The sequence below is a fragment of the Colias philodice genome, chromosome 27 (genome assembly GCF_061535455.1).
Source record: "Colias philodice isolate Cphi_HAF_F1 chromosome 27, ilColPhil1 Martin Lab GWU primary, whole genome shotgun sequence".
Lineage (NCBI taxonomy): Eukaryota > Metazoa > Arthropoda > Insecta > Lepidoptera > Pieridae > Colias > Colias philodice.
The window spans coordinates 958632-977406 of NC_143112.1; the positions used below are offsets into that span (position 1 = coordinate 958632).

General features: G+C 32.3%; 1 protein-coding gene across 3 annotated transcripts; it reads right to left on the reverse strand.

The window, feature by feature from the left end:
- Window positions 1-3262: 3262 nt before the first annotated feature.
- Window positions 3263-17945, reverse strand: LOC149476465 (uncharacterized). 3 transcript variants are annotated; one of them, XM_089711970.1, is made up of 24 exons: window positions 17810-17945; window positions 17074-17152; window positions 16589-16728; window positions 15938-16163; window positions 15208-15460; window positions 14293-14427; window positions 13627-13713; window positions 13110-13201; window positions 12658-12724; window positions 11996-12127; window positions 11665-11752; window positions 11193-11316; window positions 10391-10508; window positions 9744-9881; window positions 8904-9042; window positions 8150-8291; window positions 7602-7742; window positions 6707-6766; window positions 6221-6283; window positions 5949-5997; window positions 5610-5681; window positions 5297-5356; window positions 4010-4086; window positions 3263-3633 (listed from the first exon to the last, which is right to left on the reverse strand). In XM_089711970.1, the coding sequence occupies exons 2-24, from the start codon at window positions 17149-17151 to the stop codon at window positions 3547-3549; spliced, it is 2568 nt and encodes an 855-aa protein (XP_089568096.1). In that variant the 5' UTR covers window position 17152; window positions 17810-17945; the 3' UTR covers window positions 3263-3546. The 3 variants fall into 3 exon arrangements, with proteins under 3 accessions (XP_089568096.1, XP_089568093.1, XP_089568095.1); XM_089711967.1 differs by having other exon boundaries at window positions 7344-7742; XM_089711969.1 differs by lacking the exon at window positions 17810-17945 and adding an exon at window positions 17622-17802 and having other exon boundaries at window positions 7344-7742.
- Window positions 17946-18775: the final 830 nt, after the last annotated feature.

An 18775-nucleotide genomic window follows, 5' to 3' on the forward strand; every position in this document is an offset into this window, starting at 1 on the left:
ATTGGAGTGCTTGTTTGTCATATTAAAATAATTACTTTTAATTTAATACATATACCTAGATAGTAATAATTTTTACAACTATTGTCTCTGTCTGTCTTTTTGTTACGGCTGTACCTATTTTGAAGAGAATTTACTGGCAGATAGCTGATATTATAAGAAGTAACTTAGGCTACTTTTTATCCCACACACAACATTAAGATTTAAAGAAAAAACTCATTTACGCGGGTGAAACCGCGGGACGCAGCTAGTTATAAAAAAATGAAGTCAAAAGCGAGTCGGACTAGGTACGAGTTTCGTATGCTCTGAAAAAAAAAATTCACTCATTCATGACAACACCAACCGTTGCTTAACCTTAATTTAGTATTGTTTTTCAAAATTTTTGTGTAAAAGTACACAACTCCCTATCAAGTATCACGGTTCATGAGATACATCCTGGATACCTATATATGTGAACCTTTAGGCATTCCAATCTATACATAATAAAATAATATCGTAGAAAAGTCAAAACTGTACATTGAATTATTTTAAAATAATATTTGGGGCGTGATCTACAATCGATATCAAAGCAAAAACATAGTTTTTTTTACAGTTTTTGTCTGTTTGTATGTCTGGGCTAGACTGCATTAAACTGCATGATTACCTACAAACTATTTTTCACACAGTTAAGCGCGCGTCACACACGGTGAAGATACTATCTTAACATAAAATATTAATTTTATGTTAAGATTCTCTAATATAAAATATTACAGTATCTTAGAGCGTTTTCACATTATCCGATCCGATATCGGATATCGGAAGCCGATAGCCGATATCCGATATCGGAGGGAAGTAAAATGTATGAAATATGTGCCTGTCTTTCACATTGTCCGGTCCGATATCGGATATCGGAGCCGACACCGATATTCCCAGTGGCTATCGGACGATAATGTTCAGTGCTGCCAACTCAATTTTCGAAAAGGCAGTATACCAACAGCAAAAAAGGCGCTCAATCTTTAAAAAAATTCTTTGCTTTTAACCTAAAACCCTTTCTATTAAAAGAAACCTTTTTTTATTAAGAAAACACACATTTAAGTATTTATAGGCATTTAAAATACGATTTATACGGCAGGTATTTTTATTTGCCGTATTAAAATATACGGCAATTGGCTGAACTGAAGTAAACAAAAATATATTGCGTTCTTAAATTCAAATATTCGAAAACATTAGTGTCTATCATCTTTATTTTATCTCATTCTGCCTCGCTCCTCCTCCTACTGGGATGTTGGTTGTGCTGTTTATTGTATTGTTGTCATTGTGTGCTTTGTTTTTAACCGACTTCAACTAAGGAGGAGATTTCACACCGATTTTATTTTTACAACAAAGAATACAAAGTTTGAAAACTCTTATTTCTAAAATAATTGTTTATGACAGTAAAATAATTTATGTATCTTTACTTACAGGAAATTAAAACAATAATTATATTACAAATATATTTGAACGAGTGACAATATTATTTTAGGATATTACAGTGTAATAAGAAAAAGAAAAGAAAATGTGAACAAAGATTGTATCACTCAATAAATTTATCATGAACTTTTATAAATGTATGTAGTGAAAAAATGACTAAATGACTAGTACGTCTTGCTAAAAATACATTTAATAGATTTTGAAAGGTATTTACTAATATGTATTACCATAGACAAATATAAATTATATTCGTCCATGGTATTACTAAAACTATTAGCTAATACTAGGTTGTAGTAGGTATTGATATAAATTTATTTAATTTAAATTGTGTTAACATAAGTAAGTATATTATGTTATACAAATGACCGATATCAAAACTATTTAGTAAATAGCACATCTAAATAAACATTTTACTTTTCTTTTTTGAAGTTGTTTTTCTTTATCGTAGTTATTTTTAATGTACATGTACAACTATGATTTACATTTGATTTTTTTTAATTACACCTTTTTTTATCAACTGGCAATTTAGTTTAGTTTTCTCTAAAAATTTCTGGCAACACTCATGATGATATCGGAACGATTTTATCGGACAATGTGAAAGGGCAAATTGTATCCGATATCGGATATCGGCTATCGGCGTCCGATATCCGATATCGGATCGGATAATGTGAAAACGCTCTTAAGGTATCCGGTATCAGCGTTCTGACCATCATTTTTCTTTTTGTCATTGCGTACTAAGACCCCTGTAGAACCGCCATCCTGTTACAAATGACCCGAAACACTGACACAAAATTTCGGGTCATTGTGTGACGCGCTTTAGTATTTTTAAGAAAGTTGTGCTGTGTAGAAAGCAAATGATTGTTATCTCCCATTTTAAGTCACGATCAACAATACAATATAGTAAATATAAAGATAATGAAGTAATATTTCTGGTTGTGATGTTTACCTAATTTCTCAATAGATGGCGTTGAGTGTTCACGGAACAAAACCGAAAGAATTTCGATCTGCAACCATGAGTGGCTTATAGCGAAATACGTAGGTTCACTTATCGAATATGAATTAAGTATATCGATTTTCTCTATTCTATTATTTAAGGCTGGGTTGTACCATGTTACTTTAGCAATAACAAACATGAGTAAAAGTATGAGTTGCGTCATTTGACAATTAAATAGAGGACGTCGTAATTTTAACACTAACTATAACCGCACCGGTTAAAGCTATTGTTAACATTAGATGTCATTTGATATGATACTGATAACTTTCCTCCGTTAGGTCATGGTGGGACACTCTCTAACTTTAACGATCCGTAAAAAGAATTAACAGGGTATTAATCTAACTACCAGAGTCTGGTGAAACCGGGTTTAAAAATTATACGTTGTGTTGCAAGCCAATTCGCAGTCATTGTAAAAGTCAGCGTTACTGTTAACTTTAACTATAAAATGGTGCAACCAAGCGTAAAAATTTTCAAACACGACCATTGTTTTTCATTTACAATAATTAAAATTAATATTGATATCTGTGAATTATTTTAGATTTTGTATGAAAACGAAGTTTTGTGTCAGTGCAAGTTTGTGTGTTTTTAAAGTGTAAATAATTATTGGCTTTTAATTAAGAATCTATGCGAATGTTTATTGAAATCGTTCTATGCAATATTTACTGACTGACTTACATTGTTAGCTAATGTTTATAATATTTTAAATATTACATTCCTATCTGACAAAAAAAATATCTCAGTAGTGCCTTAGAAAATTGTTTTTACTTTTAATATCTTGGTTAGGTTGAAGGTGATAGGAATCAGAAAAAAAAACACAAAATATATAAAAATATAACTTTATTTACACTAACTTACAACTAAACATATATTACAGTTACAACAAATGTAAGACCGTTAAACACAAAAAAGTTAAATACATCTGACAAATGAATCGATTTTATTATTTACATCAATTAACGCAAAAATTTAGTTAAAATTGATTACAATAATATATTTTATTTAGTTCAGTTAAAATCAGAGAACTTTCCAATACATATTTGGTTATTACAATTACATGGTAGTGTATATTTAAACATTTAAAGGCAAAAGTTTGTATGTATGTTTGTCTATTGACTGACAGCTACCCAACCGCTGTTCCCATCAGCTAGTTGTATTTGAATTAAACGAACTGTGTTGTTGCCGTCGCTTAGTATCTGTAAAAAGAAAATATATATTAATTAAGGTAATATTTTATAGCCTATAATGTTTTTTCTATAATCCTAAGATTTATTTTCAATAAGGTACTAATAAAATTTCTAATTAATAAGCATAGGTACTATTTAATATTTTATGAGGAAAAATCATAATGATAGGTCATTCAAATTTGAGTTTTGTAAATAAAATGTTTTTTATCATATACTAATCTAGTAGATTTTGTTTTTTGTTGTAAAAAATAACCTTTAAAACCATTAGTTTGATCTTTACTTCTTTCACTAGTAAAAAGTAGTGTAAATTTTTTTTTTCACAAGTGAAGCCGGGACAATTGATATATGTATGTATCATAACAATATATAATACAAGTATACTCACATGGGCTTGTTCGAGTTGCTCCGCTGTGATATTCTCCAGGACAGTTCCTTCTATTTTTTCAACACCTTCCAAATGCTCTGAAAATTTAATATTATTTATTTTTTACAAAATATTACCTGTGTCTCTCTAATTAATTATAGTCTCTAAATAAACAGCGTGAAGTTTGAGTCAAATATTTTATCATATTATTTAGTTATAATGTCTAAAAATTTATTTAATAAAGTTTTCAGTAATAATTTCAAAATTATATTGAATAAAACAACTTTCTTGCAATTCTCAAAACATTTATTTGAATTTTATTCATGTATTAATTTTTACTACACGATTAATTAATTTTAACATAGGGCCGATTTTTCAATGCTTGGATAAAACTTAATATCCGTCCAATAAAGTATTAGGGCGTTTGTCCACTACAAGGAATTTTACGGTCCGGCATTCCGATTTTTTACGGTCCGGTATGGCACGCAATTAATCTAAATACTAGCTTGTGCACTATACGTAATTTTACTGTCCGACATTTTACTTTTCCCTATTCCGGATGGTTTTTTGAGTTTACGAGTCGCTGTAGGTATAATTGTTTTCGAGTGCCCACTTGCTTGGATTTTACTCTTTTTATTGCATATGCCAATTGAAAGCAAGCTCTTGTTTTACTTTCTTTTAGCTGGCAATGAGATTTGAGAAGTCGGTATTGCTATTTTATATACATTGACCTATAATTATTATCTAAGTAAGTGTTGGTAAGTTAAAGTTCAAGTGGGAATAGATTTAGCTCCTCGTCACCGATTAAAATAAATAAGTGAAACACGCATTTTAAATCTCTTACGGAACTTTACCGTAACTACTTTACCGTACTTTACTTCGTTTATTATAACGAAGTAATATAATATTTCACCTTCTATATTTTTACTCGTTTCTTGTAAAATGCGAAAACAATCATTTATGATAGCATTATACCGCCATACTTCCTTGAACTGTATCGCACTGATCCGAGTAAAGACGGACAGGTGCACAAGCAATTCATCGGTTTTTTCATGCCGCACCGGACCGTAAAAAATCGGAATGCCGGACAGTAAAATTCCTTGTAGTGCACAAGCGCCCTTACACGATAATATTAAAATGTCACGTAAACTGTCAAATACGGGCAATTAGAATACGTTTTAATACATTATTCGACGAATAAGTTTTAACCAAGGATTGAAAAATCAGCCCATAGTGAAATATTATCTCATGAAAATATTATCGAATTTCTGAGACAGTACAAACATACAAATTTTTGTAAATACTTACGTATAGTTAGCAAGGCTGTTTCTTCACCTTCAACTTCAGGCACCAAGTTCAATGACTTTCCTGAAAAATAAAAAAAAAAATACAATTACTTTATGTTACAAAAGTGAAAGTTATTCGATTTGGAAAATATTGATCTATCCCAAAATATATCGAAAAATTTCCAAAAAAAACATTTCAAAACTCCATATTATGGCAAAATTTCTGTCAATAAAACTTATCAAAAAAGAGATTATTGGAAGAATTACAGACATTTTTAAAACGCGTAAAACCGCGGAAACTAGCTAGTAATTACATCAATATTAAAATATCTCACCATCAGACATCATGAACTTTTTATCCGTACTTATTATATATTTTGTTGTATTGTCTTCCCCTTCTAATTCAACTGTAAAGAAAATATATTTTTATTAAAATCTATACTAATATTATAAAGCTGAAGAGTTTGTTTGTTTGAACGCGCTAATCTCGGGAACTACTGGTCCGATTTGAAAAATTCTTTCGGTGTTAGATAGCCCATTTATCGAGGAAGGTTATAGGCTATATATCATCACGCTACGACCAACAGTAGTGGAGCCACGGGGGTGAAACCGCGCGGAGCAGCTAGTTTTTTAAAAATAAAACATTTTTTTTCCTAAAAATTTAATACACTTACCAACTTTTTCAGCAGAATCAAGTTCTAAAACATCTGCCGATTCGTAAATCTGAAAATAAAATATTTATTTTACATGTATTTTTAAATTTAATCTATATTATATTAGAATATAAGGAATATCATTTAGGAATCCATCTATCTTATATTCTATCTTTCTGTTTGTGAAATAATTTTCAAAATTGATTCAGTAGTTTTTTAGGTTTTTCTATAAAAATAATAAAAAATCTAAAGTTTTTTTGTAAAATAATTTTAATTAAGAAATAAATACTTACCGTTTCCATAAGTTTGTCGTCTCTCTTTTTATCCCGCACGATGACAGATTGCGTTTTAATTTCCTAAAAAAAGAACACAAAAAATGTATTTATTACAAAATGTACATTTCAACATTTTAACGTTTATTACAAAGCACATAATGTTATTTTACGTGTGTTTTGAGCGTGTGTTTATCACACGTGTCAGAAGTGAAACTTCTTTAGCAAGATTCAAAGACCAAAATCGATATTGCCACGACCTTGAAATTTTATTCTCAACGCGCCTAAAGAAGTTTCTCTTCAAAAATGTTTAAGGGCTGATTTTTCAATCCTGGGTTAAAACTTATTCGTCGAATGATGTATAAAACTACCATTTTAAAAACGTATTCTAATTGCCCGTATTTGACAGTTTACGTGACATTTTAATATTATCGTGTAATTTTATTGGACGGATAAGTTTTATCCAAGCATTGAAAAATCGGCCCTTAATGAAGTAAATATACTTACATTATCTTCAAGTTTACTAATTCGCGGTTGGTTAATGACGATTGACTCCGATACGTGACCCTGTTAATTGAAATAATTTTAATTTCTTATTAAAAATTAAGGATTTTTAAAGAATATATAATTTATGTGTAGTGTAGTATTATTAAAAAGTTATTATTTTATCTTTTTTATAATATTTGTGTATTATGATAACAAGATTTAAAATATTATAATTTTCTTTTTGAGTTGTGTGCGTGTGAGTTATAGTGTTTGTATAGAGGTATATCTGTGTTTGTATGCATATGCAGTTTTTGTGTGTTTGAATGCTATAAAACCAAAAATTAAAAATTCAAATAAAAGGTCGTGTTCCATCGTTACAATATTGTATTCACTGAAAAGTGTTTCATATTGGTTGAGATGGTTGTTAATCATCTCAATAGATGGCGCGCGGTGTGTCCCTTCAGACACATAAAACTGAAAGAATAGAATAAATTCGATTGCTCTGGAGGGTCACGAGTGGAGTTGGTCAGGCGTTCGCCCCGGAATGGCGCGAAAGGATGCGGGTTCGAGTCCCGCCCCGTGATCGAATTTTTTCTATTCTTTATAAATTTATAGGTATAATATTTTATTATATTTTTATTAATATGTGTGTACGCACGGCGGTGTGCATGTGGTGTGTGAGCAGGTGTGTGTGTACGCACGGCGGTGTGCATGTGGTGTGTGAGCAGGTGTGTGTGTACGCACGGCGGTGTGCATGTGGTGTGTGAGCAGGTGTGTGTGTACGCACGGCGGTGTGCATGTGGTGTGTGAGCAGGTGTGTGTGTACGCACGGCGGTGTGCATGTGGTGTGTGAGCAGGTGTGTGTGTACGCACGGCGGTGTGCATGTGGTGTGTGAGCAGGTGTGTGTGTACGCACGGCGGTGTGCATGTGGTGTGTGAGCAGGTGCCGCCGCATAAAGCCGGCCCCACACGCGACACACTCGTACGGTTTGCGGTCCGAGTGCACGAAGCGGTGCATGTTGCGGTTGTCGCGCGAGTTGAAGCCCTTGCCGCACACCTGTAGACAAGTTTATAAAAATAAATCAAAAAATCGCAAAAAAACCCTAAATAGGATAAAAAAAGACGTGTGACACTCGGGGACTGCCGCGGTAAAGCTATTGCATGCTATGCCTTCAAGCCACACCTCCGCCCGTCGGAGTGGGGAGCGTGAGGTTTTTTTGTTATGGAATTTCAAGGCCCGCGATAGAAGCTATGCAATAGCTTAAAACGCATCCTAAATGACATGGAATGGCTAAAACGCACTATTTACCAACAACAAAGTCTGTCAATTATTTAAAAGTGTAAAGTGCAATTTTTCAGCCTAGATATTGTTAGGAGACTAAATAGTGATAAAGGTTACCTTTTTACCGCAGTCAAGTCTATTAAACGACACAAACAATATACATACATTTTCACCAAACTTACCTCACAAATATACGGTTTCTCGCCGCTATGTATCCTTATATGTTTCTTATAATGCTCCGGATACACGAATGTAGCGGCACACACTTCACACTTGAGCGGCCTTTCGCCCGTGTGACTCGACTTTATGTGGTAGTCTAGCAAACTGCAAATGTTGGCTTTTTATATTTAATTTTCTCAGTTACGTATTGTTTAAAATGTCGTAGGATGGCACTGAAAATCAGCAGTGTAATTTAAATGTCTCAGGATGACGCTGAATATTAGTGTTGAGATATCATTTTTACAGAGAAATTTAAAGTTTGTACTGTTTTATTTCTCAATAACTGCGCTCCGCGGTTTCACCCGCGTGGCTCCGCTCCTGTTGGTCTTAGCGTGATGATATAAGCCTTCCTTGATGAATGTGCTACCTAACACTGAAATAATTTTTCAAATCGGACCAGTAGTTACTGAGATTAGCGCGTTCAAACAAACAAACTCTTCCAGCTTTATAATATTAGTATAGGTTCTCACAATGAAATGTGTATCTTTTCGTGTATTCGTGTAGAATATAAAGTTATATTTTGAGTCTGACCCTTATGTTAAAATTTTTGTGTAATATGTGTGTGTGCATATTTTTGTGTAATATGTGTGTGCGCATATTTTTGTGTAATGTTTGTGTGTGCATATTTTTATGTAATGTTTGTGTGTGCATATTTTTATGTAATGTTTGTGTGTGCATATTTTTGTGCAATGTGTGTGTGTATGTGTATACACTCACCGGCGCCGCTTGAACCGTTTAGGGCAGTGTGTACACTGGTGCCGCTTATCGTCCAAGTGTGTCGCTCGTCGGTGTGAGTGCAGGTTCGAGCGCTGCGAGAAACGAGCCCCGCACGTTTCGCACTCGAATGGACGCTCACCTGAGAGCAAGAGAGAGAGATATATGAGAGAGGGAGAGATATGATAGAGAGGGAGAGATATGAGAGGGAGAGGGAGAGCCCCCTGGAGTGGTGAAAGAGAGGGGATTGCAACTCTCAATTTTTTCCCCTTGTCCCCATGATTTTTGTACGGCGTTGCGGAATAATGGATTAAAAGCAGTATAGCAATAGTATGACACAGATGCCGTACATGGTCAAATGACCAAATTTACCCCCGGTAACTCTCGGAAATTAAATAAAAATTCCGACTTTGTGGACCACCATTTTTGTACGGCACTGAGCAGTTTCTTATTATTTTTAATGGATCTATCGATGGTTAAGAATGCCGTACAAAAATATATGACCAAAATTTACCGAGTCTACCTGTACTTTTGAATTCTCATCTGCACTCAGTTGGACAGCTTACAAGTGACGGCATAGTGATGAATCTTATTATTTTATGCTCTTCTATCGATCTAGATATGTCCCCTGGTGGTTCAATTGACCCATATTTTTTTCCTATGCGGGCTTGTAGTCTATATAGTTTTATAAAAATTTCATTTCTTTTTTACATTATTGACTCCATCATGAAAGCGAGCTTTTAGTTTATTTCAACTTTATGATATATATCTCTTCATTAGCCTATTGATTTCTCAATATCCATTTTATATATTTTTAAAGCTTTTTTAAACACAAAAACTCACCAGTATGTATTCGCATATGATCTCTAACCTCAGCCCGTCTTGCGAATGCCTTTTCACAAACTGTACAAACGAAGGGCTTCTTGCCTGAATGTACTACACCGTGTACTTCTAAATTGTGTTGAGTTCCGAACGCTTTACCTGAACAAAATTATTATATTTATTTAATAAATAACTAATTTGATAATATGGTGATGAAAAATAGGTGTTATAGTTGTTAGCTGCCGATATAAATTTGAATGAAATGAATTTTTTTATTTAATTAATATACATCACAGATAAATAATAATTATCAAAAAAATATTTATAACTTTTGACATTCAAATTGTATGATAAAATCATAATAAAAATTCATGCACTTCTATTTTTCCTATTACAAAAATTTAGGATGAAAGTTCAATGGGAAGAAACATTTGTTCATGCAATGAAATAAACGTTATAGTTTTATATTGAAAACTAAAATGAGCTTCCATTTGTAATGAAAAATTAAATCTATTGTATTATTTCTACATTTATACTAATATTATAAAGCTGAAGAGTTTGTTTGTTTGTTTGAACGCTCTAATCTCAGGAGCTACAGTGGTCCGATTTGCCAGTAGTAGCCCATTTATCGGGCCATTATTATTTATTTTTTAAAACTTTTAACTTACCACAAACATTGCACACGAAATCCTTAGTTCCCGAATGTATTTTCTCGTGATGATGCAAATTGTGTTGTGTGAAAAACGATTTTCCACACTGATTGCATTTGAAGGGACGTGGACGTTCCTGGAAATCAAATCATAGTATTTTACGAAAGTATTATACACTAGCTTTCTCCCCGCGGCTTCGCCCGCTTTGTATAAAACCTAATCACTACATAGTATACAACAAAGTCACTTTCTTTGTCACTATGTCCCTATGTATGCTTTAATCTTTAAAAGAACGCAACGGATTTTGATACGGTTTTTTTGAAGTGAAACTTCTTTATCGGGGTTGGAAAAAAATGTAGTGTAACATTTTTTCGTTACGCGTGACATTTTTCCGTTACGCGCCATCTTTTTCTTATCCCTACCACGCGTGATTCGACGTATTTCTGTAAAGTTACATATAGTAAATTATTTTTTGAAAAATAAGGTCATAAAGAAGTTTCACTTCTTACGTGTGTACACTTGTACACGCACACATTTTTTTTTATAGATTGAAAATGAAGGTTTTAATATATAATTTATTAGGTTTTAGTAAAAGCGGGCGAAGCCGCGAACGGAAAGCTAGTATTTTATAATAAGACTAGCGGTCCGCCCCGGCTTTGTCCGTTGTACATATTTCGCAATTAAAGGTAGCCTATGTTCTTTCTCAGGGTCCAAAAATTTGTCTGTACCAAATTTCATCAAAATCAGTCCAGTAGTTTATGCGTGAAAACCATACATACAAAACTTTCCTCTTTATAATATTAGTATAGATAATACTCACAAGATGAGTTTTCAAATGTGACTGTTGCGTATATCTCGACGCAAAAGACTTATTGCATATTTCACAAGGGTATGGACGCTTGCCTGTATGTGTGTTTGTGTGTTCGTTTAGCAGTAACCGGGAACTGGAAATCAAAATAAGATATATAAGATATATTATACAATCGTTTTATATTAGTTACATACTTAAAATGAAATAGTTCTAATCGTATAGGATGTAATTTCACTTATTTCGATGACATTTTAATTATTTTGAAATAAAATATTGCATATGGCACCTATTTAACAACGAAAACAACGTCTTGCAATAAAAAATTTATGTCTGATGGATCTATCTAAAGGCAAAAGATTACAAAATTACGCGTTAATAAATGACTTTAAAGTTAAGTATATTTTCCTGTGCGCACTAATAAAATTATCAAAACACCTTATATAAGCGTATATAATTTATTTTTGTTTGTTTCAATATTTACCTAAATTTCTTCTTACACACGTTACATTCGTGGGTTTTACTCTTGTCAGCAGGTTGTACTATTTGATTTGATATTTCCGCGTGTTGTTCTGGAATTAAAAAATATAACAATTAAATAACAAAATAAGTAGCAAAACCTGTGATTTATAATGCTACTAGAGATATATGGCTAAAAGTTAAGATTCTTCGCTCCTATTTTATTTTTAGTTTTATAGCATTAGTATTATATTTAGAAAAAACAATTATAAATGTTTTTCATTGGATATGGAAATATGCGGATTGTATGTAGTTATTCAAACTCGAATATTTATTTTTCCCCAATTTTATCTAACCAATATGCTGCACATAATCAGCCCTCCGTCTCAACATAACACCACAGTGACATATATACAATCTCGCTCCGTGCATTGATTTCAAGTGTTTCATGGTTGCGACTGCATCGTCTAACAATTCTGGCTCCGAACCTGTAAATATTAGTTTTATTACATGATTGTTATGGGAAAATATATTTCAAACTCAAACATTTATTTATTCAAATAGACTTCTTCGAGAAGCACTTTTGATACGTCATTACATATTTTTTACATTTACCACCGATTCGGAAAGCAGTATCTACGGAGAAGAACCGGTAAGAAACTCCAAAGTTGCTCTTTTAAATCATGTCAGTTTTACAAAATATTATAATCATATATTGTAATAATATGCCAAAGAACTGTCCTGTGGTTTTTACACGACAACCCTCCATGGGTTTTATCGTCTATTATATAATATTTTGTAGTTATAAATAATTTTCTAGGGAAATGTTAAACAGAAACAGGTCAATGTAATAAAAAAAGAGCGTGTGTGTCGAGCACACGTGTCAGAAGTGAAACTTCTTTTCAAAGATACCAAAATCGTCGCATTACTTTATAACGTGACGGTATTGCCATGACGCGATTCAATTCAATTTTCAATTCAATTAAAAAAATATTAGAAAGAAATGAAACAATCTCACCTGCTTTGGAATTTTTTTCGCACAGCAGACATTTAAATTTATCACCATCCTGTTCTACCATTTGTATCTAAAATATTAAAAATAAAATAATGTAAGTATATAAAATCAAAAAAGACATCATTATTTAAGTAATATCCAATTTAGTATGACATAAAGTTTTACATAAATATTTTTACATATTTAAAAATTGTAGAATTAACAGTACTTTAATTTTCATTAAAATTTAAAACCTTCAAATCTATAATTTGTTATGATAACTAGCTTAGCGCCCGCGGCTTCGCCCGCTTTGTCTAAAACCTAATAAATTATAAAACCTTCCTCTTGAATCACTCTATCTATTAAAAAAAACCCCATCACAATCCGTTGCGTAGTTTTAAATATTTAAGCATACAAAGGGACATAGGGACAGAGAAAGAGACTTTGTTTTATAACTATGTAGTGATTTTACTTACTGGCATCTCACTACTAGGGCTGCTATCTCCGATTTTACTCTCAACGGATTTCACTTCATACATTTCACCGGAATCCACTTTTATGAAGGCACCTGAAATATTAATTATTTATTATATTCTCTTTACATGTAAAAATTCTTGTGTCCTTATTCCTCCGAAACGACTGGACTCTTTATGAATACTAATGAAATACCACAATAAAAAGTATCCTAAGTTTTCTCATCGGCCATAATCAGTGAGAGTCCCGTCAAAATTGGTTCAGCCGTTCCAGATATGAGCCGCAACAAATAGACGGACAAAAATTTTTGAAGTGAAACTTCTTTATCGGGGTTGGACAAAAATTTAGTGTAACATTTTTGCGTTACGCCGTACGCGTGACATTTTTGCGTTACGCCGTACGCGTGACATTTTTGCGTTACGCCATACTCGTGACATTTTTAAGGCCATAAAGAAGTTTCACTTCTTACGTGTGTACTCTAGTACACGCACACATTTTTTTTAAATAATGACTATTTACCTTGTTCATTAGCAGCGGCTATTATAGCATTAGCTGTTTCTTCGTCGCCTGACATTTGGAGCTCTATGTGCGATCCTGAGTTTGAATCTGTAAATAATTTATTGATAACTAGCTTTCCGCCCGCGGCTTCGCCCGCGTTTTCAAAGAAAAACCCGTTCCCGTAGGATTTCCGGGATAAAACTTATCCTATGTCCTTTCTCGAGTATCAAAATATATCTATACCAAATTTCATGCAAATTGGTTCATTGGTTTAGGCGTGATTGAGTAACAGACAGACAGACAGAGTTACTTTCACATTTATAATATTAGTATGGATTGTTAAATATTTAAATTCTAGCGTTGTATATGTTTTACGTTATTTAAGGTTTGTAAGAGGAATGGTTGGATTCCAATACAGAAATAGATGAGATATCCAAATATACTATCAAGGTTGTATAAAATTACTAGCTTACCGCCCGCGGCTTCGCCCGCCTTGACGAATAACGAATTTTGATGCGTTTTTTTAATAGATATAGTGATTCAAGAGGAATGTTTTAGTATATAATTTATTAGGTTTTAGACAAAGCGGGCGAAGCCGCGGGCGGTAAGCTAGTTTTATACTATTTAACTAGGAAAAACTCTATCAAAAAGGGACTTTTTACCCTACATAGACAATTTTAAATTTACCTTGATCATCGTTATTGTCCAAACTATCGTTATCATGAGGCACGACCAATGATATCTCATTATCACCGTATATAAACTTTTGCCCTGACATCACTCCTATTATGGGACCATTTTCACTCTCTATTACAACTGCGTCTGAAATTTAATAAATAATTTTCATATTATTAATATTATATATTGTACTTTTACAACTGCGTCTGAAAATTAATAAGCAATTGTTTCATATTATTAATCCATACTAATATTATAAATGCGTAAGTAACTCTATTTGTCTGTCTGTTACTCAATCACGCCTAAACTACTGAACCAACTTGCATGAAATTTGGTATGGAGATATTTTGATACCCGAGAAAGGACATAGGCTACCTTTTATTGCGAAATATGTACCACGGGCGAAGCCGGGGCGGACTAGTATTATATATAGTTCAATATATATTATATTACAGAAAAATAATGGAAGTTATTTTAGTAACTATGATCATTATTGTAATAATATAAGAGGATATTATTAATATCTAATGGAAATGCTACTTTTTGAAAAAAAGAGCGTGTTTGCCGAGCACAAGTGTCAGAAGTAAAACTTCATTGGATTCAAAGATTCCAAAATCGTCGCCGAAATCGAATCGTCGTCGTTCCAAAATCTTCATGAGGTGACGGTATTGTCATGACGCGACCTTGATTTGATTTGATTGATTTTGCTCTCAACGCGCCTAAAGATGTTTCACTTCAAAAATCTGGGAAAGTTATTTCTCATTAGAAAAAAATTAACTAAGTTTTATAATAATTTTATTAAGCTTTGCTTACTTACATAAAATATTTACATACTTCTATTTATATTTATTAAATGCTATTTTCTAGAAATATACAGTAAAGAATCTTGATAAATAAATAACATTTAAAAACTTTAAAACTAACCTTCATCAATCTCCATAGGTTTCTCTTCCGGATTTTCCTCATCTTTTTGTTCATTTGTCACTCTAACATAGCCTTTGGCTAAACCATTTAGGGTGAAATTGCCTTTATTTAATAGTGTTGCTATCGTCTCAGGTTCTATAATCACTCTTGGTATGCTTGATAATTGATTTATATCCATTTCAGTTTTAATTGTCGATGTTATTTCTGTTGCGTCTGTTGTTTCTGTTAAGTTCGGTAAACTTGATACTGACGGCTGAAAATAGAGAATAGAAAAAGATGAGAAATTGGTTTTATGAAACCATGGAAAAAGTGAAATTTAGGCACAAAATTATCGTATTTGTACGATAATTATCGTACGGTTCGACCGTCACGCGACATGCGCTACACAGACCAAAAAGTTTGAGACGATGTAATAAAAGTTTCACTTTTTAAATTAACGCAAGTGGTTTGATGTAATAGAAATGTGATATTTAGGATCTCTGCTTCCTCAATTTGGTTTTGGTAATCGACATAGTACATAATGCAATTTTATAAATTACTAGCGGCCTGCCCCGGCTTCGCCTGTGGTACATATTTCGCAATAAAAGGTAGCCTATGTTCTTTCTCAGGGTCTAAAGATTATCTGTGTCAAATTTCATCAAAATCGGTCCAGTAGTATATCCGTGAAAACCATACATACATACAAACCTTTCCTCTTTATAATATTAGTATAGATGAAGTGATTACTTACCATATTTTTAGGAATATTAGTAGTCACATTACTCCAACTATTTGAAGTTTTGACTCTTAAATCAAAACCGGGTGGCAAAGGCTGTAATTTAGACGCAGGCAACACTAACTTTATATTATTTTTGTCTTTTGCTTTTGCGTCGTCTACTATCAATTCCTTTTTGATGTTTCGCAACTGTTCCGATTTGTGAATGTTGTCGCGAATTGATGTTTTCATTTCGTTAAGTCTGTAAATGTTAATAGCATATTAGAAAATCACTAATAATAGCAGAATAATTCCGATTTTCAGAAATAATTCAAATACATATTTAACATTTCTTAACTTCATTACAATTAAAATATTTCATATTACGTTTATACTTATCACAACCCAACAAAAAAATATTCTTCACTGTAAAGGGAAATAATAAATCAAAATCATGTATTAGATACCCCATTATATATTAATACTAGCGGTCCGCCCCGGCTTCGCCCGTGGTACCTACATGTTTAAACTATCCTATCTCTCAAGTTAGATCGAACTGCACATGGTGTGCAAATTTTATTATAATCGGTTAAGTGGTTTAGGAGTCCATTGAGGACAAACATTGTGACACGAGATTTATATATATTAAGATACATATTCAATACAATAATAAATTAATTTACTCACCTAGCAAGCAGATAATCATATTCGAGTAGTGATTTATAGCATTTTGCGCACAAATTATTATTTTCCTTACATTCCTGTGGCACTTCCTTTCCTGATATTTCTAATAACAGCTCGAATATTCTACTTCCCGACATAGGTGTCTGAAATTAAGAATATATAAACATTTTCTTTGATATATATGCTCTATACTAATATTATAAAACTGGGGATTTGTTTGTTTGAACGTGCTAATCTCAGAAACCACAGGTCCGATTTGAAATTTCACTGTTAGATAGCTGATTTATCAAGGAAGGTGTAATGATATATAATCATCACACTCAGACCAATAGGAGTGAAGCAATGCAGGTAATACCAGCCTATAGCCTTCCTCGATAAATGGGCTATCTAACACCAAAAGAATTTTTCAAATCGGACCAATAGTTCCTGAGATTACCGCATTCAAACAAGCTCTATAATATTAAGTATAGATATTGTAGAGAAATTACCTTGGTTTCAAATATGTTAATCTTCGTTTTCTCAACCCCTCCATCTTGTTTATTACAAATGTAACAATGCTCTGCCATCCTGGAAATTTTACATATTATTTAAACTAATATATTTTTATTGGAAAAGTAAACTTTGAATGGACAAAACGAAATAAACAATACTCATACATCAAAATTATGTATAACAGAGCAGCCTTGTCACTATATAGTGATCTTTTTTAAATAATAATAAATGTAAGCTGTGCGGGGAGGCAGCAAAAGTTGTAGGTGATAGTGTATTTGTAATGATATAAATTCAGATGTTTGTAAAGAGAATAGAGAGAATATTTGAAAAGACATAAAATAAGATAATACCTTTTTCAAGAATTTACATAATATACTATAATATATTTATTTCAAAATATTTATTATTTGTTTTGTTTTATATATGTATGGATCAAAATATAGAATAGCTAGGTATGAATTAAGCCCTAAAATATGTATTATATAATAAATAACGAAAAATTAGTAAATTTAAATAACTTTAAGTTGAGCTTTTCAAAGTTTACCTTTTTGTTTACCATTAATTTCAATTACTTTTCAAGTTTAAAAACGTCTACATCTCTATAGAAAGCAATTTCTAAAGAATTCACTTCATAAAAAATTAATTATAACCATTCCTATGCCATTTCTATTCAATTAATTAGTTATAAAACTTAATCTAAAGAAATATAAAATACATTCGTTCGACAAGTACCTGCAACTTTGGTTTTATTTTGATTCCATTAGTTTCTGAAGGTTTTCGTATTGAAAAGAAATAAGTTGTCAGCCATGATTTTAGCAAGCAGCCACCATTACGGACAATACGTGTCGAATAGTTATTTCGATTTCCGCTAGAGAGCGCTGGTTATTTCCTGTCAAAGACAAGAACACAGATAATAAATACTGTACCACAGACTAAAATATTAAACCATAAAAAGGATGTTTATTTTCTATGGAAGATCCTTGCTTGTTGTAAAAAATCTATTTTTATTCAAAAAAGATATGTATTGAGAATTATCAGATATATTTTTCACTAGCTGCGCCACTCGGTTTCATCCGCGGATTACATCCCGCTGGCAAAGGCAAAAGTAATTACTGTCAAGTATCATTTAAATCCGATCAATAGCTTTCGCGTGAAAAATGTTACAAACAAACATCCATACATCAATAATTATTATAAGTGAGATGTAGGATAAGATAGTTCTAGTTCAGCATACAAACTCGTATTTTATAAAATCCGTTAATATCAAGCTTTTACATCGCGCATCGTTATGAGATTTTCTTTTCAACAATTCAACAATTTCTCAAATATGATCAGGTTCACAAAACTTACCTTTGAGCTTTATTTTTTCACCGTAGCTGCAGTAGCACGTGACTGCGAAGGCCTATATAAATTATATAATCTGTGTGGGCTATTTGGTTATTATCTGATGTTATCTACGCACCATAGTCTGTTGTCTATTTCAAAAGTCAGAAACAGGAAATGCTTTAGTTTGGCGCGAAAACAAAACTGGCGCGCTTTTGATTAAAATTTCAGGTATATTGTTTTTAGAATATATCTGTTTATCTATTTTACCTCGACGAATAAAAACAAACGCAATTCGAAAACATTTTTTATTTCTATACAATTTACATTTTTTCGCGTCTCGTGCAGCATTCTAAATATATTATTTTTCTCTTA